The 24,774-nt window shown below is 38.6% G+C and overlaps 1 protein-coding gene across 1 annotated transcript in view; it reads left to right on the top strand.

The window, feature by feature from the left end:
• Positions 1-1,384: 1,384 nt before the first annotated feature.
• ELF8 (binding protein) overlaps positions 1,385-24,774 on the top strand; it is a 50,103-nt gene continuing 26,713 nt past the window's right edge. Inside the window, exons 1-13 of the mRNA XM_089162901.1 lie at positions 1,385-1,552; positions 1,715-1,867; positions 4,857-4,923; positions 5,091-5,285; positions 14,280-14,380; positions 14,643-14,696; positions 15,137-15,253; positions 15,365-15,428; positions 15,548-15,762; positions 15,894-15,978; positions 20,090-20,190; positions 20,276-20,368; positions 23,794-23,862. Of these exons, the coding sequence (XP_089019027.1) occupies positions 1,727-1,867; positions 4,857-4,923; positions 5,091-5,285; positions 14,280-14,380; positions 14,643-14,696; positions 15,137-15,253; positions 15,365-15,428; positions 15,548-15,762; positions 15,894-15,978; positions 20,090-20,190; positions 20,276-20,368; positions 23,794-23,862 (1,302 nt within the window). The 5' untranslated portion in view covers positions 1,385-1,552; positions 1,715-1,726. The remainder of the gene's footprint in view (positions 1,553-1,714; positions 1,868-4,856; positions 4,924-5,090; positions 5,286-14,279; positions 14,381-14,642; positions 14,697-15,136; positions 15,254-15,364; positions 15,429-15,547; positions 15,763-15,893; positions 15,979-20,089; positions 20,191-20,275; positions 20,369-23,793; positions 23,863-24,774) is intronic.

Here is a 24,774-nt window from a genome sequence, read left to right on the forward strand (position 1 = left end):
TATAAGGGTATAAATGTAAAATAGTGTATTTCATGACACTATCAATTCCCAAAGCCCTACTAAATTCCTACTAGAGTCCAGCTCCATAAGAATAGTCTTGGCATGGGCATGAACCTCCGTGCGCATCCACTTCCTCTCCAATCGTTCATTCATGATAATCTCCCGGCTACGGATCCTCCATTTGAATGGGGTCCTCATAACCTGTAAAATAATTTAAAAAACATACATATAGATGAACGACTTTAACAAAACTCATTGAAGTCAATTCAACAACCATATCATGCGAGTGGGTGTGTGTTTCATCCTGAGGGGGCTCTTCAAGTCTTCCCGAGGGGGTGATACACACTTACCCGAGTGGGTGTGTGTTTTGTCCCAAGGGGGCTCTTCAAGTCTTCTTGAGGGGATCTTCAAGTCCTCTTGAGGGGGTGATACACACATTCCCGAGGGGGTGATATTCACCTACCTGAGTGGGCTTGTGTTTCCTCCCGAGGGGATTCTCTGGCTACATATCCACAACACAATCTATACTACATCTTTGTCAAGCATTTCATTCCATCAACCAAATTGATAGGCAATCAAATACTTGGTTTCTTTTTGTATTGACAATTACTTGTTACTTTATATGGAAAGAAATAAATCTTACAATTTTCAAAAAACTCAACCAAATCCTATAAATGTTTTAGGGCAAATCTCAAAATGGATTTTAGATTTATAAATCTCAGCACCAATCATTGAACCTACAGCTCTACAGCGAAAACCTCATGCACCTGCAACTTTTAATCGACTTAGACCCATTTTTTTAATGCATGATACTTATCATCCGATGTTACTTTGTGCAAGGTTATCTAACGAATGGATAGGTAGCGCAGGTTGGAGCATGGAGATATATAGTAGCGGTCACATACAATATTGCAGGTATAGAAATATTGATAATGTAGATGTGGTGGAGGCAGTTTTGGTAGCAATCCAGGAGGGTTTAGACAAATCTAAAACGATGAATATTGAGATCAAGGAAATATGTAGCAACGATTCTGAACTTTTAACCTACTTGCCTAAATCCTCTAAACCTTGGCTGATTAGTAATATTTAGTCTAGTATAGTGGTTGAAGCGAGAATACAACACAACTACGCTATGTTTGGGAATCCGGATCCTCACCCTGTCGGGGTAGCATAGAGTGCTCCCCGACAGGTTCCCGACCACACAAAACAGTGGGAACACTTTGTGCTCCCCGTCGGGGGAGCTGATCCGGACTCCTTTGTTTGAGTACCATGCTCCAGCAAATTTATGTAAAAAGAAAAAGAAAAAAAGAGAGGTGATATTTAGTTATTTACCTTTCTTAAAAATATAATTCAATCTTCTAACAAAAAAAAAAAAAAGAAAAGAAAATCGTCTGGTTCAGCCGACTTCCCAGTGTCTCTGATACGGGTTTAACGACTTCCCTCTTTCCTGACTTTCTTGCCACCCCCCTCCCGGCCCCCAACCTCAATTCCGATCTTGAGGGTTGGACGGTGACGACTGACAATTGACTTGGTTGCCGGAAAACACTACTTGGTTTGCATGTTCTCCCTTTCTTATTTTTATTTTTTATTATTGCAGTTGGCTTTTCCATGAAGCATCTACTGGTGCTTACACTTGCTAGCGGAAGAGAGAGGGAAAAGCTAGGGTTTTTATTTGTCTTGTAGATATATCTTACCTGAACTACTGGTATTATAGTTTCCTGAATCAATGGCGTGCGTTTACATTCCCGTGCAAAACTCTGAAGAGGAGGTTAGGGTTACTCTCGACCAACTACCTAGGGACGCTTCCGATATTCTGGACATCCTCAAGGCCGAACAAGCTCCCCTCGACCTCTGGCTCATTATTGCGGTCTAGCTCTGACTCTTTCTTTCTTACTTTTGTGTGCTTCTAAGTTCCTATATTGGTTACAACAAAGTTTTTTAATTTTTTTCTTTGAGAAGTATGATTGTGCGGAAATTGTTGTATATATGACATGTGAAGTACAATGGTTTTTATTTAACTACTTGGTCGCAGGTTGGACATGATTTTCGTTGAACTGACAATGTTTGTCTCCGGGAATTCTGAATTCAAAACATGGAACCTGTAATTGTTATTGATGAGAAAAAGCGTAGGAAGTAGGGGTGGTATTAGCTAGTAGATGCCAATTAAGTTTGATGCACGGTGAGGCAGCTTCAGTTTTTCTAACTATGGAGTTTGGTCATCTTTCTCAATTCTCCTAAGATCAGCTGATGGATTTCGGGTGGAGTAATAACACATTACTTATGCCATAATTGGTTTTTAAGTATAATGCAGAGTTCTCAATACAGGCTAGTAGTAAGGAAGACAATCCCCTGGACACAAAACGTGCAGTTAATTCTGCTTTTGTTATTCAGTCACTAATTCTACGCCCAATGGGTTTCTCTTGCTTTATTGCTACTATGCTTGTCTTCTGCAGTAGTGTATCTTCTTGCCCATCGTTTACATAACACATATCACGTGAACCAACAAATGCATCTTTTCTCCATATTTAAACTGTTAAGGTAGCTACCATCTTGTGGATCCTTCCTCTAGCAGATAGTTGAAATAGCTTTAAGATGGGCGTTCTTTTGATTTATCAAATAGTGGTGATAAATAAATTGGTTCCATGGTTCCAGTTGATGTTTAGAGATGATTTGTGGATTCTAAGGTTATCTAGAGCTACTAACAATAACTAATGGTTGTATTAAGGAACTGAGCAAGACACTCTAGAGGAGGGAGGGGGAGGTTCAGCTGGATTTTCCTTTAAAGTTATTGTCACGCCTACTTTAAACTTGGTAGTGTGAGAGAGATACTAAACTTAGAGCTGGTAGAGGCCTTTGAAGCTTGTTTTCTCCTTTGAAATGAGTTGGAGAAAACCTTGTAAAATGGGAAATGATGCTAATCTTCACCAATTGAACTAGTCTGGAGCACTTACAGTGCTCAAAGCAGTTTTTTTGTTCTTTTTGTTTGTATTTATGGGTTATGCATAACTATATATGCACACACATGCACATATTACATAATAATGTTTTTTATGCTTGAAAACCGTATTTTTTATGTATCACAATTCACAAGTACACCTATGCATTTATTGACTATTTTTCATGCATGTCTGCTGTCTCTTTGATGCAATATGATATGTCTCTTAAGTCACACCTCCGATGGAATACTTGATACTTATTCTTAAATCGGTGCTAAATAGTCTCACTATATATATTTGCATATTACATAATAGGGATAATTACTATTGCCCCCCCTGGACTTTGATTTTATTACTACTTTATACCCTGTACTTTTTAAAATTACTAATCCAACCTTTAACTTTGTCTACAATTACCAATGCCCCCTACCGTTAAGCTCCGTTTGTTTACTGACGACGTGGCTTCTATATATTTTCTCAAAATTTCAAAAATAACCTTGGAGTTATTTTTTTACTTATTTACCCTTTTGTTAGGTTATGATACTACTTAATTAGCAAAAAAAATTAACCTTAAATTCAGTTTCTTCTCTAAAATGAAACCACTGAATAAAGGAAGAATGTGATTTTTCTTCCCTAAAATGAAACCACCGAATAAAGAAAGATGTGATTGAATAAAACTCAAAATAAAGGAAGATCAAATTTAATTCCAAGTTGGAAATTAAAAATCACCTAATATATGCTAACCATGGTGCATGTTACCAAATTTCCTATCAACTAACGTCTTATATGTTAATTTGTTTGTAAAATTTCCATCATTGTGATTGTGAAAAATTTAAGTTGACTTGAGAGTTGGAACAACCATAAGTGTGTGGTCCCACCAATCCTTGAATTAAATTTTTGGAAGAAAACAAAAGAAAAATAATTTTAGGACAATACTTCCATTGAAGATGAACCTTACTTGAAAATCCATGTGATTTATATTTTTTAGTGTAACAGTAAGTCCGTCATTAACAAATATCATGTTGTAGCAAAGATCAATGTTGTTTTGTTCTTTGTGTAAATTCCAAGAATTACAACACACACACACAAAGATTCGTCTTTTCTCCCAAATCAGTACTCTTGCTATTTGAACTTAAATTTATACTACGAAACAGTTTATCTTCACTACGCTGCACATTTTGATGGAGTTAGGGACAAAAAAGCAAGATCTCAATAACTAATTCATTCACAAACTTTCTTGATCTGGGTCTTCATCACATTTTAAATGGAGACGACTGGTACTCTTTCAAATCCAAAATTGATTCTAAAATATAAAATTATATGGATATAATTGGCATTCAATATGGTTTCTATAAATGAGGATAATGTCGTCTTTTTGAGTTCTTAGTTTTAATTAAGGGAAAAATAGACATTACATATTCAATGTTAACAGCCTCTTAACACTGTTAGAAGTGAGGGGGGCAATAGTAATTTCATAAAGAATGAGGTTTGATTAGTAATAAAACCAAGTGCAAGGGGGCAATAGTAATTATCCCTGCATAATTAGGTTTTTTGCACACCAAAACTGCATTTTTATGTACCTTGAGTACATTTATGTATTTTCATGCATGTATTGTCTTTCTGATGTGATATGATATGTCTATTGAAATCATGTCGGATACAATGCCTAATACGTATTCTTTCATCCTTGACTAATAGTCTTAAAAACTAATATTTGAATTTTGATGTTTCCTACTAACACTTGCTAACGTTTCAATGGGTATACATCTCTAGATTTTGTATTTCCATCATTTCATTTAGTGAGCATAGCGATACTTTTGTTATTTTCTGTACCTCACATTGGTTGCTGGTTGTTGTCAAGTTCTGCCCTCATACCTGTATAAAATTGCTATAATTTGCTTTCATTTTTGGGATATGCAGAGGGAGTACTTCAAACAGGGCAAAACTGAACAATTCAAACAAATTTTGGAAGAAGGGTCTAGTCCTGGTACTCTTCATTCTATTTGCAGCTCTTTTCTTCAAATATTTTCATTTTAAAGGAAGACACTGGTTTCTGTAGGGTCCTGGTCCACACAGTTATGTTCTTGGTCCTTGGTTTTGGTTCTGCAAATTTTTTTTTTTCTGATGTTTGGTTCTGGCATTTCTTTGTTGTAGAAATTGATGACTATTATGCTGACGTAAGATATGAGCGGATTGCCATTCTAAATGCCTTAGGCGCCTATTACAGTTATCTTGGTAAAATTGAAACAAAACAAAGAGAAAAGGAGGATCATTTTATTTTAGCAACACAATACTACAACAAAGCTTCTAGAATTGACATGCACGAACCTTCTACGTGGGTTGGAAAAGGTCAGCTCCTTCACTTTTTATGATCTCTTATTGCTTTCAGGCTATGTGTGTGCTCATTATCTTTCTTTGGTTGCTGTTTTCTTATTACAGTTGTGCTCTTTTCAGTGCGCTACCCTGGTTCCACATAGTTTCGTATGGCACTATTATTTTTATAAAGAAAATATATATTCTTGACATAAATTGGGTTAGTGAAGGCTTTGTTGGTGGGTTGATGCTTTTAAGTCACTGAACAATAATTGGGAAATTGAACTTATGTTGATGTTACAGCTCATCTTTATTTTTAGTTTGACAAGAAGAGTAATAGTTACAGATACTCTTAGGGCAACATAAATAAAACTCTATGGACAAATATCCCCTTGCACCCATACATCAACACTTTTCAAGTTGGTGTGTAAATGTTGACCATACTTGCTAACGATAGAAATAAAACTCTACATCAACTTACTAACTATCAGAAGGAACATGTGACATACAAATGAGACCTCTGTTAAAATTTTTTTTCCGATAAAATGCTGATCAGTCTCCACATATTTGGTTCTATTATGCTTAACTGGATTGTGGGCAACTGGTTGCAGATCTACTATCAGATTATAGGTGCATAGGTCTACATTGACACAAAGATCTTACTAGCCCTTTTAGCTATGGTAACTCACACATTCCGTGGGCCATGATCGTGCTTTAGCTCTTGACCTTGGTACAACTGTTTGCTTTTACCCTTCTCCACGTGACAAGGTTACAACCAACATAATTGCTATATCCTAAAGAAGATCTGTGATCATCTGGACAACCAGCCACTCTGGATTTATATAGGATTCAATGTGCGGATATTTATGAGGAGAGATCAAAATTCTTTTCCTTAAAGCTGCCTTCCAGTGTCTTCAGATTCTATAAAGATTTGTTTGGTCTAGTATGTGACAGATATCAGTCTTCAGACTAACCTATGGTAGCTTCCTTCATTAGGTTTACTATTTTTACTTTGTAGAGAATTAGGCTCAGCCAGAGCTTCAGCAGGCTTAGACCCAAGCATACCTGTCCCTGTCACTAGGTCAGTAGTGTATTTCCTTTGACAGAGTGTTCGTTTGTGCAGAGTAGGCCAATTGTATACCCAGAAAATACCTTAATGTTCCCATCTCTCTTATCTCAAACTCTGTTCGCACAAAAGTCTCCAGCGAAGAGATTTTTTCAGTACTGCTCCATGTGATGCTAATATCATCCACATAAGTGATCAAGATGGTGATATTTGTCATAATAGACAAATAGCAAGCAAGGTTTAAAATCTTGTGTTTCCTTTCGTGTGTTGGTCAAAAACTGCAAAATCTGAAATATCTAATTTCACTGAGTTATGGTATTTATCTACCAAGTTTTGGTGGTTTTAGGCCAAAATAAGGCCTGTAGCTCCATATGAAACCTATTTTAGGCTTAATAAACTACTTTGTTGTCTTAGATTGATACACCCCTATAAGTCTGATGTAGGCAACATGCATTTTTCTGTAATGGTAGGACATATGCATGCCATGTCATAGATTGCAAGAAGAAATGAGCATAGTCCTCCACAATATACATGTATGTTGCATTGCCAACATACTAAAAGTAACCTATTCTAGGATATGAATTACCAAACCTTGAAGAAACACATATTTATTGTGGTGTGACTCATTCAATACCATAGGTAGCATGTGTATGGCTGGTGGGTTTGGTAGATGTCGCCCAGAAGAGATGAATCAGCACATCCCTTTGAATAGGACTCACTCTCAATTACCAAAATCTTCAAGATTTCGCCTGAAACATCTGAATCTGTTGAGATTTTGAATTGAAAACTGAAATTCCGATAGCAATATTGTATTTTTTTATTTTTATTTTTTAAAATTTCAAAGTGGCATTTTGTTTTGGCCACATTGAAATACTTGAGATATCTGAAATTTCATCGAGTTTTTGAACTATGGTAGCTGTAAAACTATTAGTAGGAATGAACTTACCTGGTATGGGTCTCTAATCCGGTAAGTCCAATTGGTTAGAGAGATTGTGGGCTTGAAAACTTGCTTTAATAGGAGATTTTTATTGGAATGTGAGGTTGCTTCCCCTGAATGTGGGCTCTTTATCTTCTGGTAATATGAGGTTCCTAGGCTCTATGCTCCTTCGAGGCTTCAACCATGGATGTTGTTCTTGTCTAGTTATGCCTTTTTTAATTGTGTCATCCTTCAAGATCATTTCTGATGGTACATCCAAAGGAGTGTAAATTATAGTTTGAAAGTGTAAAGAAAGAGAGATTGAGATAAAGAAGACAAAGGAAAGAACTGCAGAAATCAGATAAAGGAAGAAGAAGAAGATTGAGAATGAGAGGAGTCTGAATCAAGTGAGTAACTCCAGTGAAAACTCTATATTTATAGCATAGGAGTAGTAGTTACAATCGAACTCAAAACAGAGAAGAAAGAGCCAATATGGACTCTAAAACTAGAAAACCTCAGTTCGAGATTTAGCCCGAGTCTATTTTTCTGTTTCCCAAATTGCCATCCAACAAGGAGCAACTAGGAAACACCACATCACTTAAAATCTCGCTTCCCTGAAGAGGTGATTCAGAAGTATAAGAAGGAACTTGTTGGGAAAAACCACATCCATTGTGATAAACAATCTATGAGGAGATTGATAGCCTTTGTGGCCCCTGTGCATAGCCCTTTTGCCCTATTCTAGGCCCATAAAGGAGGTCAATTGCGGCATAAACCCATGGGATCAAAGGCCCTAACCTGTGCAACCTAATCATAGGCCTATTCTGAGGAAAATAGTCCAAAATTGGGAGTGGATCTGCATCAGTACCTTTCAACTAGGATGAAAATTACTTCACCAAGGATCTCCATCAATTTTCAGATGTCCACAAGCCGCCACTATTGAAGGTCTCAATGTGTCCATAGAATTTTCTAGAAGATACAAGTTGGGTCTTTTTGGGATAATTCTGCCCAGCTATATTTAACCATTAGATCACCTCCATCTTTAGATTGCCACTTCCCTTCCATTAGATCCGAATTGGATCCTCTACCCAGCCACCTCAGATTATAAAACTCTAGACCCAGCCCCTTTAAACCCTAATTCTTGACGTAAATTCTGCCCAATCTGACCGTTAGAACCCTCCAAGATTGGCATCACATACACCTAGCCTTACAATAGATCATTGTTTTACCCCAATAAATGTCCCTAAAACCTTAACTTTTCAGAAATTAACTTTTAACCATCCAATTTGTATCAAATTTGAAACAACCTTGTCGTATCCTGTTCTGAACATACCCCATTAATGTTGGTTGATATGAGTATGACCAACCAAAAACCTAAAGAGAGACTTTGATTCAGTTCCCAGCATGTTAAACTAAGTTTTCATAACCATTTTCTTTGCAGCCAGATTTGAGTTGGAAACTGCTACTATTGATCTCCTCTCAATCTAGGACTACATTATGAAATGTTGAGATGAAGTTACATTTGGAAAGAGGGGTTTATATAAGGAGAGGGATCTATGGCTTGGTGAATACATAAAATCTTAAACACTGGCATCTTATAGGTTGTTAGATCTCTTCTACATCTTAGTTGCTTGGTCTGTTGCAACCCAATTATCTCCATTACAACTCCCACCTCTCTCTCTTTCTCTCTCCCCATTGCAAATGGTATGCCTCTTTCCCTTTAGTACTATGACCTGTCTATTGCTTGTACCCGGATCCCCACCTTCTCTTCATCTCCTCCCCCCTTTCCCTTTTTGGTGCATACCCCTCTCATCTCTACTCCTCGGTTGTGCATGCCCTAACCATTCATGGGAGGCATTATTTTTTGACCCTCTCACTATTGCTTGGTTCAAGTAATGCACGGTGAAGATGTCTTTGTGGGTTAAGGGGGTGATTCGATATGTTTATGTGTGATAGATGTGAGGTATTGTAAAACGAAGGATGATGTGTGAATAAGATGGAGAGCAGACTACCAGGAAATGCAGTAGACAATTGTTTGATCGGTTGGTGCCTGTAGGGGAGAGATAGTGGGTTGCATTGGAAGTAGAGAGAGGAACTTTAGTGATGATAGAGATATTATGAGAAGAGGAAGAAAGTGGAGGAGGGGAGGCAAAGTAGTGAGAGGACTGTCCCAAAGTATGGTCTCTTATAGATAGAACAAAGTTCCTCTTTTACATTTCCAAAACCCCAAAAGGAGGAGAAAGCAGGAATGTACAACAATACAAGTAGAGGGGAAAAAGGGGGTGGGGTGGTGGGGCTATAGTTGACTTGGCGGTGAAAAGAGAGAGCCTAGATAGGTAACAACAATCACCCTGTTTCTTGGGGTATCCAGAAATGGGGAGGGGATGGGGAAGTGTTTGAAGCTTAATTGAGACATCATAGCAAATGGCTTTCCAAATCAAGTCTAGAGATTTTGAGTTAGAAGTCCATCTCCTAATGTTTCGTTCCCACCGTAAGTTGGAGATTGTAGCAGCAAATACTGACTTGCCAACCGAATCACAGAAAGTATGTGTTGGGAAAGGATCTCAAAAGCCATAATTGGTCTCTGGAGACACTAAAAGAACGTCTAGAGCGGCTCCAAATGGAGGCGATCATGGTAAAAAATTTGAGGGAAACTCAAGTTTCGACCGGGTGAAAATGGGAAACTTAAGTGGAAACTTGGGACATTTCGAGGAAACCGAGGACTTTTCCGTACAAGTTTCAATAGGTTTTAGAGAGTATTTTGGGGTGGGATTCTGTATTTAAGCTAATTAGAGTATAAAGAACACATTGGTTGTATTTTGCTAAAAAAATCAATGTAGATATGTCATTCAATGTACAGAACATCAATGTAGAGTTGTCCGAAAAGTACATTATAAACTTAACTACTTAAGCACATAACATTCAATATATAATTTCTAACTTCAAAATAGTTGACAATAAAAGGAAAATACAACTTAGTGCTAAGAGGAGTGCCAAGAGTGGATTCATCCTGTGAGCTGAGTAGTACTATACCTGTAACATCCTTTCCTCCAACCAACGAACATAGACATCCCATGACATTTTATGCCTATGGTTGTCAAGGTAATCGACAACTATAACTTTATGAGTCTGGTCATCAACATGCTTAAGATAACCAGCCTGAGGGAATACGCTCTTTGGATAGGGAAGTCCTGATGGAGGGAGTATTTGTGGAAACATGAAATAAACAAAAAAATTAAAAATTTGGGAAAGCTACAAAATTTACAGGAAAAAGTCCCAAGTTTCCACGAAATTTCCCAAGTTTTCCACGAAATTTGGGAATTTTTTTCCTCATGAACCAGCTGGTCCAACTGGGTTGAACCAAGTTTCGAGGTTTCGACAAGTTTTGACAAAATCTCGACAAGTTTCGACGAAATTGAGGACTTTTTTTCGGTCCTCATGAGTTTCCGTTTTGCATTTTCCAAAATGTCGAAATTTCGCACATTTCGACTGAATTTTGTACCATGGAGGTGATGGCTTCCCCCATAAAGAGTGGGAGGAGGAGGCAAGAGAAAAATGATGGTTAACATGGGCTGGTCCAACAAAGGATGCAGTTGAGGTTGACCAAGAGGTGTTTGTATTGTTGGTGAGGAATGTTTTGGTAGGGAAAGAAAGGTTGAAGGTACTCCAGATAGTGAAGGCATCTCGAGGAACATGGCTAGCAAACCAAACCAGAGGGTGTGAAGTAACCGGTTGATTAGGAGTTCAGGCAAGATCCTAATTAAAGGAGGAGAAGGTGCTAGTGGGTGGGGTGCCAGATAGTATGATCTTGAGGGATGGGGTGCAAAGGGGGAACAATGGAGTGGACCTGGGTGCGACTTGGGGGGGGGGAATCCAAGAGTTGTTAGATATAAATTTAGAGAGAAAAATCAATTTAGGGATTCTAGTTGCATACACCTAGCAAGGGCCTAGAAGGTTGTATAGGACACCTAAAGGATGCAAAGGGTCTAGCCAAAAGTAGTTTGAAGGTATTGTCAGTTACTTGAGTGGAGATGGCAAGAAGAGCAAGAGGTCTTTGGAGGAGAAGCTTCCTCCAGACCCAATATGGGTTTGAGGGTCCTCGGGGGGGGGGGCAGTCTAAATGGAGTCAGATAATAGCAAGTAGAAGTAAACCCAATTGACCCAAATGGAATCAGGCTTGGTGGAAATCTTCCAGATGAGTTTCAACAAGTTGGCATCATTGTAATTGCGGTTGCGGCAAAAACCAAGTCCACCTTCCATTTTGGGGAGGCAAACAGAGGACCAACTAATGGGGTGGTAGAAGCAGGAAGATTCTTGGCCTTCCCAAAGGAAGGCACAAAAAGGGGCTTCCTTGGCACGACTTGTGGCTTTAGGGATTGTGAAGATACCACATCAATACAGGTAGGAGGATTGAAGGACAAATTTGATCAAGACATTGCTACGGGCAAAGGAGAGCAACTTGCTTTTCTAAAGTTAGAGCTTTTCATGGATTTGGTCAAGCTATAGGGAGCAATGATGGTTAGTGAGCCTACCAAGGATGAGGTATGTGACCGGGAAGGAGCCTAGAGAGAAGCTCGTGAGCTATAGGTGGGAGGCCTTGGTTGTGTCGGAGTCACCAGCCAAGAACAAGAGAGACTTAAAGAGGAGACTTTGGAGGATATCATCCTAGAGGAAGCCGTGAGCAGGTGGGGGCCTTGGTTGTGGGGGTCCCGCCAAGACAAGAGAGACTAAAGAGGAGACTTTGGAGGATATCATTAAATCGCAAAGGCAAAATTGGTTAGGTTGAGGGCTTTACGTTTAAGGATAGGAGTGATGAGATGTTGATCAGTTTTGAAGTGTATGGTTCTGAATAGGACTTCAAGGGCAAGGGAAAGAGGACAGTCTTGATGCATACCAGCACGAGAGGAAAGACACTAGAGAGTTAGTAGTGATGACAGAGAAGGAGGGGGTGGAGATGGAGACTCTGACCGATGGACAAAGGACTGAAGGAATCTCATCAAGGAGAGGACATTAAGGAGGAAGTCCCATCTGAGGGAGTCAAAGGCTTTGTAGAGGTCAATTTTCAAAAGGGCAGCAAGGGAGTGCAAAGAGCGATCAAACCCTTAAATAGTTTTTGCTGAAAGGAGGATGTTGTTAACAATGCTTCTACCAGAGATGAAGGTGGATTGTTCTTTCTAAAGAGGGAGGGAATGGCAATTTGGATATGCTTGGCGAGAATTTTGGTAATATATTTTTGGAGGAGTTTGCCAAGACGAAGGAGGCACCAAGCTTCTTAGGGATGAGACTGAGGAAGGCTTGGTTGATGGAGGATAGTACGGGTGGGTTAAAGAAGAAGCTACGGCCTACGGGCAACATTGATGAAATACTCTTCAAGGAAGCTCTAGGAGGCTTGAAAAAAACTCTTGCCAAAGTTGTTGGTGCCAAGAGTGGTTGGGTTTGTGAGGGTTGATGGCAATGAAGATTCCAAAGTTGGTGGGAATGGCTTGAAGGGTATGATGGGGGACAAGAGAGAAAAGGAAACTACCTCCTGCTTGATACCAGCAACATTCGAAATCAGACTACGTAGCAGAAAGGGGAGTCGGGATGGTGTTGTATTTATGGTGAGATTTGAGAGATTGGTGGAAGAAGGGGGTATTGGAGTCTCTAAGCTTAAGCCATTTGATCTTGAAATTCTGATGAAGGAAACTCCCTTTCTGGGAGTTGAGAGTAGTCAACTCAACTGACAGGTCTCTTCATCAATGAGGGTAGGATTGGGGGAGTTTGGCTGGAGAAGAGATTGGATATGAGTGAGTTTGGAACGACAAGCAGAGACAAAGGAGGAGATGTTCCTGGAGGTGGAAGAGTTCTAGGATTTGAGGGCAAGTTTGGAGTTGTGAAAGCTTTTGGTGAAGACCACCAAGGAGAGGGAGTGACAGTGGACCGATTTTACCTAGGCCTCTTGGACTGTGGGGAGGAAAGATGGGTTTAAGGACCACATGTCGAAGAACTTGAAGAGGGTAGGGCCAAAGGAGGGTAGAGTCTGAATGTGAAGGTGGCAATGGAAGTGGTTAGAGAGTCCCTTTTTTTTTTTTTTGGGGGGGGGGGGTTTGGAAGCATGGGAGAAAGGGAAGAGGGAGACCCAGGCTTAAATCACAAGTAACCTATCAAGCCTGGAAGCTATGGAGGAGGCATGGCCAGATTATAGCGATATCTTCAACTTGAAGACATGGTTCCTCACTTCGTTGTTATTGTTTTGGATCCTGCACATCTGCTTTCAACATAATGAACTCTCCAAATGAAAAGACCAGTAGTGGAGGGAGAAGAAAGGTTGTTGACACAGGTCATATGAAGGTTAATCATTGGTTTGCATGTTTTTTTGGAAACAGTATGAGATAATTTAAGTTTTTCTTGACCCACCTGTTGGCCATGTTGAGATGTCTCTGGTTCTGCTTGTGGCATAAGGAACCCAATCAACTTAAGTGTATTATTCAGTTTGTCAATTTTAGTTGCTGGGGTCTCCTTGCTGATGATAATTTATGTACCTTCAGAGCCTTAGGCAAACATGAGGGAGGAAAGGTGGAATAAGTATGAGAATTCAATGGTTTGCGGAAGAAAATAAATGAGAGGGTAACCTGCAGGTGAGGAACAATTTGAAATTGAAACAGCTTAAGGGCATTGAAGTAGATATTAATGCATCGAGAGTTTTGGATGAAGTTAACCAGTGTACTGGACATTTAAAGGTTGGATGTCTGAGGTTGACAGTAAGGTTGACAGCGGTCAACCCCAATCACCCTAACCTGCTTCAGCATGGTCCAATCATTTGATTGCTTGGGCTTGGGTAAATGGGGTGCAAACAAGTAAGTATTGTGCTCCCTTCAAGCCCAGTCTGGACTTAATTGTGCTTCCTACGTGTTCTTTGGCTCCTTAAGTTTGTTTTTGTAGCTTATAATGGCGTGCATCTTGAGTTTTAGATGTAGCTTCAATTTTTCACTATGAGTGGCAAAAATTCAAAGATTCTTGTTCTCAATAACTATAATAATACATTAAACACAGTTGTTTGTATTGATTGCAGGTCAGCTTTTACTGGCTAAGGGAGATATCGAGCAAGCCTCTGCTGCATTTAAGATTGTTCTTGATGGAGACCGTGATAATGTTCCCGCTCTTCTTGGTCAGGTATGTTTGGTTGTTCTATTTTGGTGATCAGCATCCTTTTTTTTTGGGGGTGGGGGTGGGGGTGGGGGTGGGGTGTTGTATCCTATCCAATATAAATCAGGTATAGTGTATGATAGCTTTGTAGTATTTAATATGTTGTATTCCTATCGTACAAACAAGAACGGCTTTTGGATTTGAATTACAAGTCCAAGTCTATCAAGTTTAATCTGATTCTTCTCCCCCCCCCCCCCCTGGATTTCAATCAAATTACCATCTACTGCAGGCTTGTGTTCAGTTTAATCGTGGTCGTTTCTCTGATTCACTGGAGTTATATAAGGTTTGTCTGCTCCTCATATCTCTACCTAGTTGAAACATTATTTGTTATCTTTCTCAGCTTGTGAGCTATATTTTTAAAGATTGATTCTTGTGCTTCACCAAGCTGAGGTTTAAAGGTCATAACTCAGTGACTTAAAAGATTGATTCATATGTGGGCTAATCGTTCATGGCCAGATGTGATTTATGAAAAAGTGTTAGAATTCTTTAAGGGCTAACATAGAGAGCACTTAAGTTATGATGCATTTCTTTGTTATCAACATCATAGTTGAGTTTCCCTTTTAATTTATGAATATTTGTATGTTTTATCTATTCGTTAATAAAAGCAGTTTAACCTTATTCTTCATGCTCACTTGATGATAGTGTTGAAATACTATTTGTGGACATGATTTTCAACCTGATTATTGTAACTGACTTAGTTTGTATGTACAAATGTTGATTAAGAGGGCCTTGCAAGTGTATCCTAATTGCCCTGCAGCTGTAAGGCTTGGTATAGGCCTTTGTCGCTACAAAATGGGCCAGTTAGAAAAAGCTCGACAGGCCTTTCGGCGGGTTTTGCAGGCAAGTGATCTATCATGGCTTCAATTTGTCCTTGTTGATTATTTATTCTTCATCAAAAACAGAAATTAAACTAATTTGGTGAGGTTTTGTTCCTCAATTTGGTAACTGTAGTTAGATCCTGAAAATGTTGAGGCTCTTGTGGCACTTGGGATCATGGACTTGCACACAAATGAAGGTAAGCCATGCAGCAGTTAAACCGTGCAATTTTTAGTTTGCAGTACTTTCTGTTTTTCCTGCTCAAGTGAAGTTTCAATGTATCTTATTTTCTGATGAGCCTTCTTTTTATCTACGCAGCTGGTGGAATTCAAAAGGCCATGGAAAATATGCAAAAAGCTTTTGAGATATACCCCTACTGTGCAGTGGCATTGAATTATTTAGCAAATCACTTCTTCTTCACTGGTCAACATTTTCTTGTTGAGCAACTTACTGAGACTGCGCTTGCTGTTACCAACCACGGCCCAATGAAGGCACATTCATACTACAATCTGGCACGATCTTACCATAGCAAGGTCTGATATAGCTCAACTCCGGATGTTCACTTTTGATGCTTTATTTTGCTTTAGGATTTCATCTCTTAGTAGCAATCTTGATGACCTTTTTGTTTTGCTGGGGGTAAAAATATTATCCTATTTGACTGCAGGGGGATTTTGAAAAGGCTGGACTGTACTACATGGCTTCTGTCAAGGAAATCAATAAACCTCATGAATTTGTATTGCCATACTATGGTTAGTATTACATTTTATAAAAAAAGGAAGTCTATCTTGTTTTAGCACATATAGTTGTGATGCTTGCATGTTGTTATCTGTTTGTACTCTTATTTGTTTGGACTTTGGATCTGATTTTTTGCTTCTGTGATTTAGGTTTAGGGAGGAAAAAAAGATAAGGGGGGGGGGGGGTTAGAAACCATGTTTAAGTTAGTGAATGTCACAACTGCTTATGCTGACACCTGAGCTATTAAGTAAGGGTTATGGTGGATTTATATTAACAGATAACACCACTCCCCCAGCTGTCTACGGTACTGTTTTATAACTGCTTTACCTGGAACCTTGAGCTATTAATTAAAGTTATTCTTGTTAACATCCAGGGAGGTGTTAAATTGATCTTAGCTGAGCCTTTTGGCCCTTGTATTCCATTCTACAAAATCTCAAAAGTGAAGGTGCAAGGAGGTAATGCGATCTTAGTAATTTAGTTTACCTTTCATAAGAAAAAAAAGGGGGGGGGGGGGAAGACAAAACCAACCATAGTTTTCCAGGAGGCAAGGTGGTGGAGGGGTGTGTAAGTGCTTAGGCAACAAGTTGCCCTAGTGGTATTATTATTATCATCGTCACTTATCTCCCCTCTTTTCTGTTATTAGTTAACGTGTTACAACATAGACCTAGCCATTAGCAATCAACAAGCCATGTCAAGTCAGTCCAAGTTCAACATTAAGACATGCACCAAGTCATAAAAAATTAATTTGCATCGAGTTTTCAAAATCAATATTAGGCCACATCTAGTCATCAAAAATAAAGAACTAAAAGACATAAGAATGGAAGAAACAAGCTATTTGAGTGCTCCTATGCAGAAACCACATGATTTGGCAGTGAGCTTTCATTCTTTCCAGCAAACAAGTTCACTTTGTCCGGACAGGTTGTCCCAGAAGTGCGGTCACTTTAAGGGAGCTTAGCTCTTCCTTTTTCCTGCTGGTTCCTTGCGAGGAACAAATTGATTTTCAACCACAGTGTATGGACTCTTGTTGAGGTTTTCCCTGAATCCCAGCAAGCATTCTGAGAACTTAACTGTCAATGTTAAAGTCGATCTATTTACTACATGCAAATGGTGTCTCATTGCAGAACTCCTCTTGTATTTGGAAACCTCCTCCCTCTGGTGGCATTAAGTGATGTGCTGCTTCAAGGATCTCTAGCGCTAGACTTGAATTCCAGGCCCAAAACTAGGGTTTAGGTTTCGACGGTTGGGTGGTTTTAACATGTGATTCCCCAAGTCTTTCCCAACAATTGTATTTTAATTCCATGGTTTGGCTTTAGTTTGTTTGATGGGATATTGATGGTTAACCCTGGTAGTTGGGTCTTTTGTTGAGATGGGGTAGATTTGAGATGCATTGAAAACTTAAGGGAATGGGATAAAACTTGGAAGGAGTTTGTATTTTGTTCCTTTGAATAATCACTTTAAGTGTCAATGATTTTTGATGGGTGGACTGGGAGATATTGGGTTTCTTGATTTAGGATGGAATCATGGAAAATAGGGTGATAAGGAATGACAGATCTAAGTTTTGCTGTTCAGTTAGGGCTGTAATTGGGATTAAGGTCATTAGGGTTGGAGGTGATGCATCTAATGTCTGGGAGCGTAGAACTGATGTTGAATTTTAGGAACTCTGAGAATTCAAGAAAAATAGTAAAAGATGTGATAGGAGAAGGTGATTAATGAGGGCTTCCAATAATACCTGGTTTGGACCTTAAGTGGAGCCTGGCTGAAGCTGTAATGCTGCTGTTGATGAAGGTCGAAGGCTGTCTCCTACAGCCACTATCAAGGATCGGAGCCAGACTTCACTTAGAAACTTCCTAGGGTTGATTGTACAAATATTGAAACAATCAGGCTTACTACTGCTTGAATCCTCAAACTAGTTGACTGATTCAATCTTAAAGCACACACATAGTGCTTGGATGGGAAGCTCTATTACTCAATAACCAGAGCTGCCTCTCCCATCGAGTGGAGGGGTTTATTTATAAATGATGGGGGCTGGATTTCCTAGTTGGACTTGCTCTTTTTATTTATAATTGTATTTTAATTCCATGATTTAAACTACTGCTTGTATTTGAATCCCAATACTACTAGAACTCAGCAACTACCAGGTCTTATAGTTTGACCTGTACAAGATTAAAATTCCTAATTGAAGACAAGTTCTAAAATATGAAAATTACATATGAAATACACCTCTCACATGGGATAGAACGTCCTATCAAGTAGACTCAATAGAGCAATTCAAATTTGAGTGTAGCAATTAAATTTGAAAATAAAGCAATTGGACAGGAACCCTAGGAAGTTTCAGACAAACCTTTTATGCATGTGCTAGTGGTGTCAGAATTAATCTGAACAATAAAAATTAAATATTTTTCTACTCTATTAGTTTTTAGCAATAACTTACTATATCAAGATTTTTCGGAACTTTTAGATTTGAGGAAGACTAGAAACTTGAAATTTTCAGGCTACCAGTAGAGACCTACATTTTGTTTCTGAACTGGGGGATTGGTTCTTTTATCCTTCTGGAATTTTTTTAATAACTATTTTTATTGGATTCAGTAGTTGCTTTTTAAATAGTAACATTTTAATTAAATTTAAATGGTATTTGGCGTTAATAAAGGCAAGTTGTTGGCTACCACTAAGGCGGTAAAGTTCCTGGACCCCAAAAATTCTGCCTGGATGCCTTGGTGGTGCCTTGACAAGTATTACTATCATCTTCATCTCTTTGTGGGTGAGCATATGTCATGACCCGTTGCCCTATGTTATTTTTCTAGTGAATGAAGAGAGTAATTTTAACCTGTTTGAAGGACTGGTAGAAGCCATCTTAAAGACTATAGTCATGACATAAACCAGTAAGTGATCCAGTGTTGTTACTGTTTATGTATGACATGTATTCGACATTAGAAGCTTCAGTGTGAAGGATGGGCGGGTGGGCCTTCTCATTCTATTCAGTGCCTTTTTTGTTGATGAGCTATTTGAGGTGCATGGAAAGCCCCAGTTTGTACTTGTATTTTTGGGGGGGGGGGGATTTTATGCAGGTCTGGCAATTGGAGTGAGGGTGGACCAGGAGGTCGCCTTATGGAAGGACCTGCAGTGCAAAGAACATTCTAGTTTCACAGGAAGAAACACATGTTTCTCTTAAAGGGACATGAACAGTGAATGGCAAAAGTGATGATGACCTTCTAGCAGTTGGTGTCCTCTTCTGCTTGCTGCTTCTAAATCTCCGAACCCCCCCCCCCGGGGGGTCTCCCCCAATTGAAAAAAAAAAGAAAATAAAAAAAAAAAAAAAAAATATATATATATATAATAGAAATATATATATATATATATCCAAGGGGCATTTTTTTTCCAACACTATTTTCATCCTCAGACCGGTGAATCATATAGCAAGGGTTAATCCATTAGGGAGAGATTTTCAGGTTCAAGTTCAAGGTTTTAGGGTTACATGAAAAATGTGGAGAGGATAACCACAGACAGAAGAAGATAACCAGAGACAGAAGAAGACTGATTTTGTGACTGACATTTCAATTAACCAGAGAAGAGCTTGAAAAACGAAGAAGACAATTTCTTCATTGTTACTGTTAACAAATGACTGTTTCTTCCCTGTTGAAATATTTCAAGGAATAAGAAACAAAGTCCACAACCAGACTTCCTATATAAGGGTGTCATTCAGTTATTCAACAAACCATTAGGTAAAGGTTATGACAATGTGTTTCGTACACAACTGCATTGATCAATATGTGATTTGTCCAACGGTTTATCATCCATTCCTTTTTCTGCATAACATTCTCGCTTTCCAATTTCTTGCTTTTTAATTTTTCTCTTTAGGCTCAAGATCTGTTGTTAATTTATGCTTACTGTGGGCAGCAAATATATATATATATATATTAATATTGTTTTCTTATAAACACTTGGAATACAGCATGGCCATTGTACCTTTTGTCTTCAAATTTTACTGACACAATGCAATTATTTCAGACCATGATGGTTAAGGATAATTGGTTTGCAGCTATCATCTTTTTGTTTTAATCATTATCTTTCTAGCTTTGATCCTCATTTATGACATGCCTCATGGTGGTTTGGTTTGTTGTGGAATAGGTCTGGGGCAAGTCCAACTTAAGTTAGGAGACTTTAAAAGTTCTCTTTCTAACTTTGAGAAGGTTTTGGAGGTTTACCCAGAAAATTGTGAAAGCTTAAAAGTGCGTGAGAAGACAACTGTTACTCTCTTTAGTTTTCTGCATGTATCCTCCAGTTAGTTGATGTTTGTCCTCCATCCTATGACAGGCTGTTGGTCATATTTATGTTCAACTTGGCCAGACTGAAAAGGCCTTGGAGATTCTGAGGAAAGCAGCAAGAATCGATCCACGTGATGCACAGGTAATAAATTTTGTTTTATTATTTTAATTTTTGTATCAGATATTATTCCGTGGGCAAAATAACAGTGGCAGTGAGACGCGTATGAGAATTATGCCTATGTACTTTGCATCCAAATCCTCTCCATCCAGGGGATGCATACATCCAATCCATCCAGTTGCTGGATGAGTGCCGTCTGTAATCATTATATACTGGTCGTTGATTTTAAACATGTGCTCAATAAATCACTTAAGTAAAATAAACCTACATGAACCGAGACTTGTATGAATGAAACCAAACCAAAACTATATCATCTGAGTTGCGGTTTGCTGAACCCTATATTACCATCTCTTGGTTCCTTCCTCCCATCTTCTTCAGTCTCCCCTTCCAGGCTTCCGCCTCCAAGGTTTAATAGATCATACTTTCTTTCTTTCTTTCTTTCTTTTCTTTCTTTTCTTTCTTTCTTTCTTTCTTTTCTTTTCTTTCTTTCTTTCTTTTTTCTTTCTTCTTCTTCTTCTTTTCTTTTTTTTTTTTTTTTTTTTTCGGGTAAAAAAAAAAGTTAGCTGAAAGTTTAAGTTCAAAATGCTTGCTGCTAAAGAGGAAGAAAGGTTTCTGTCTAAGGAATTTAGCAGAAGCAGAGGCATAATTAGGATCGATGGGAGAAAATTGATTGTCAAAAATTAGGGGTTGCTACTTTTTCCTTTATGCAACTCGATGAATCTGTAAGAATCAAACAACCATCATGTAGGAAGCAAACAATTTTTCTATTTAAATATGACTTCAAACAAGCAGCAAAATTTAATAGGTTTATGTGGAGGTCGTGGGCCCATTCAATGGGCCCAAAGGTTTAGTGCCTACGCTAAGTATGTAAATAGGTAATTAGTTTGTTTAATTGGTCCACTTATGGAAATTCTCTCCAACTTAAGTTATAAGGGGATATTAGTCTCTTCTTTATATTTCTAATTTAGTTTTAAGTGTCCTGGTCTAAATGAGTTTCTATTTTGAGTTGGTTCCTAATTTCGAGTGGTAGTCCAACTTGGAGTCCATACCAGATTATGGCTCTAGCATATTATGTATAAATAGACCCCTCCATTCGATGGGGGAGAGAACATGTTTGAATATTGAATAAGAAAGCTTCTCTTTAAGTATTTCCTCGTGTATTTGTTTGTAAATTCTGGTTTTGATAATTGGGAATTGAAGATCCAAGGCTGAGAAGGGTCCTAAAGGTGAAATCAAGCCTAGACATCTGTGATTGGTTGAAGATCAGAGTTCCACCTTCATTCTCCATCTGAGTATTCCATCCTCAAGGCTCTGTCCAGGTTTCTGCTGCCTACACTCCATTCTCCTTCTCATATCACCGTTTTTCATTTTTCTTGAATATTTGGAGTTCCAAAATCTCCAAAAATCCAATGTCAGATCTATACGCTAATCTAACTGTTAGATCTTCCCAATGTTTTATGTGCATCGTCTCCCAACCCTAGTGACCTTATGCCCCTATTGACCTCATTTTGACCATCAAATTTCAAGATAGAAATATCTTTTTTGAATTTTTGTACTCCCTCAAGACAAGAATCCTCGTAACTTCTAATTTAGTAGTCCAAACCCAGCTAAACTTTTTTTTTTTTTGTGTGTGTGTGTGTGTGTGTGGGTGGTTCATATCCCTATATCATTACCTACATCCCCTCCAAGTTTCACTCCAGTCCTATGACTTCTCATCCCATACCTCAAGAACGTTCCCCATCCCACCATATATTCCATCATTTTAAATTTCTCCAGAACTAACATTCATCATCTTTGATACTACTTCATCACAATTAATCCAACCAGGAATTTGGAGGCCAGTGGTTTAAATCCCATTGGGGAACCCATTCAAAGACCATCCCATAAGACCTGGAATCAAGATTTGGGCCTGAAAGTTATCTAACCGTAGAGATCCTGGAAGCCTAAGCCTTATTCGAGTAAGGCTGCACCTTGGATGTGGCATATTTTGGAGAAACAGTATATTTGTATCTTAAATTCTAAATTTCTGAAGGGAATCTAGGATCTATAATAGGAATTGGAACAGGGGTTTGGATTGACATTTCCTAGAGCCGAGAGGTTGTCTGATCCAACTGTAGGAGCTTTGTCCTGGCCATTAGGCCAAGGCAGGATTTATGGTTTCTCAGGAATAAACTTTGGCAGGGTTTGCTAGGTTTTGATCGATTACCCAGGCCTCTAAGTATGCAGATGAGTGTTTGATCCAAAATTTCCTCACTTGAAGATATCTTTCAGCTTGCAGAAATTTCCAGCAATGGAAGAAAGCTTCAAGAGAATTGAATATGGTAGCTTTGGGAGATTGAAGAATTCATAGGAGGGAAGGGCGGGGGGGACTGAACAAGGCTACTCGATCATTCAAAACAAAAACTCTTGTTCATCAAATCTTATATCCATGGCTATCACCACAGTAGCTGACACACATTTTAAAACTACTAAAAGATAAACTAGGATTACTTTCACGTAAAGAGTATATAGAAGTCATATTTGAATTAAAATTTCTGTAGAAGTCATAATTTGAATTAAAAATAAAAAATTACTGGGATCATGGACTAATTCAAAATTAAAACACCCCTCCCTATCCCTACGCCTACTGTACATCTAATGGTGCTGGTGTAGAGATTTAAACAGCCGAACAACATCTGTTCCCGAATCACACATTCCCAGAACTTTAATTAATGGACTCAGAAGAAAATCTGGCATATTGATAAGAGATTTTACTTTCAGAACTACCAACGTGAGAATGGATGGCCAACAATATTTTGTAAATTGATCACGCTTTACTTTTTTTTATTTTTTGTCAATGAATAAGCATTTCTTTTGGGGGTGGGGGGAGGGGTGTGAAGGAAAACTGAGGGAATGGAATGAATTTGTTCCTTCTGCAAGTACATTGACTTGCAGTTATTCAAGTCAAGCTGTGAGCTCTGCTTTCAGAGCAAACTGAACTGTGCTGGCCTATAATGTTTTTCAGCAGCCCCGGGAGGGGGGGGGGTGTAGAGTGGACAGTCAATTCGTGAGAAAACATAGGGCTTCTTAGCGTGTTCTGGCTTGAGAGTGCTTGAGTACGACGATATGCAATTCTTTTCCTCCATCTTTGTTGGAATTTTGCCTTTTTTTGGGCTTATATTTACCTTTGAGATACAGTTGGAACACTACCTTTGCATACACAGCATTTATGCATAATTGTCTTTTAAAGAAAAAATATTACATAGAGGGAAAGGGACCACCAGTTGGTTGTGTTCTCTGGCCTCTATCTGCATCCGGAAACAACTGGGTGCAAAATGGCTGGTTCTCCCCTGCCTATTCATTCACCTAGCTGTGCCTGGTCACAGGTACATGCCGCAGCATGTGACTGGCTGGCATGCTTTCTCCTTTTTTAAGTTAATATCATCATTAACAGTTGAACCATCATGCAGGCATTTCTGGAGCTTGGTGAATTGTTAATTTCATCTGATGCAGGAGCAGCACTTGATGCCTTTCGTACTGTAAGAGCTTATGCTTTATTTCCCACACCAGGATTTTAACTTTGCCACTCTTTGTGGATGGGTATCATTGTTCCTGTTTCCTTTAGGGAGCTCCTTTTCTATTTTAACTATTGATGCTATACTGTTAGGTCATTGCTGATCGAGTTGCACATAGGTTGACATATTAGGGATTGTATGGTAACATTTCTGTGTCTTTCTGTTTTTAGCTGAGCCACAAGTTTTGTGTATATGCCTTTTCCCTGTTTCTAGGTCCTGAAATCATGTATAGTTACACTAGAAAATAACTTTTCTGTAATGAAAGGAAAACCATAAGTTGTACGGGTTGTGTTAAATAGAAACCTTTCTAATTTTACTAACCCATTGAATTTTAAGCCCCATATGAGGCACATAATTGATAGTTTTAATAAGTGATTTAATCTTTGTGATATATTCATGTATAATCTAAGACTATAATTGAATCAAAAAAATCTTGCTGGATTTGATCCGGCATTCCCTTGAAACATGCTCATGTTCCTAGTTTTCTCCTAATTGAGCCAAAGATCCATAAAATAGAGTTGTTAAGTAAAGATGCCAAGACTATGAGAATGTCTATATTCCCACCATGGGGCAAAGGCATGAAATAGATTAAATATAAAACTAATACAGAAAGTCGACAGAGAGAGATGAACAAACCATGTGACATGTTCTATCAGATAGTAGAAGTGCTTCATCCCAATTGTTAATCATGAGACATTTTATAAAGAGGATCACCTTGTTTGTTGTTATTGAGCGGAGGATTTTTTTGACCAAAGAGAGACAAAGCAAGCCCTGTTTGGGTCCTCTTGGATCTTATTTTTCTTAAAGTGGAAAGGAGAAAGAAGAGCTGAAATTGCTCTCCTATTGTAAAATTTCTATACAGTGCTACAGACCCTG

The sequence above is a fragment of the Hakea prostrata genome, chromosome 7 (genome assembly GCF_041222555.1).
Source record: "Hakea prostrata isolate BN-2017 chromosome 7, UWA_Hpros_2, whole genome shotgun sequence".
In the NCBI taxonomy this organism is placed as follows: domain Eukaryota; kingdom Viridiplantae; phylum Streptophyta; class Magnoliopsida; order Proteales; family Proteaceae; genus Hakea; species Hakea prostrata.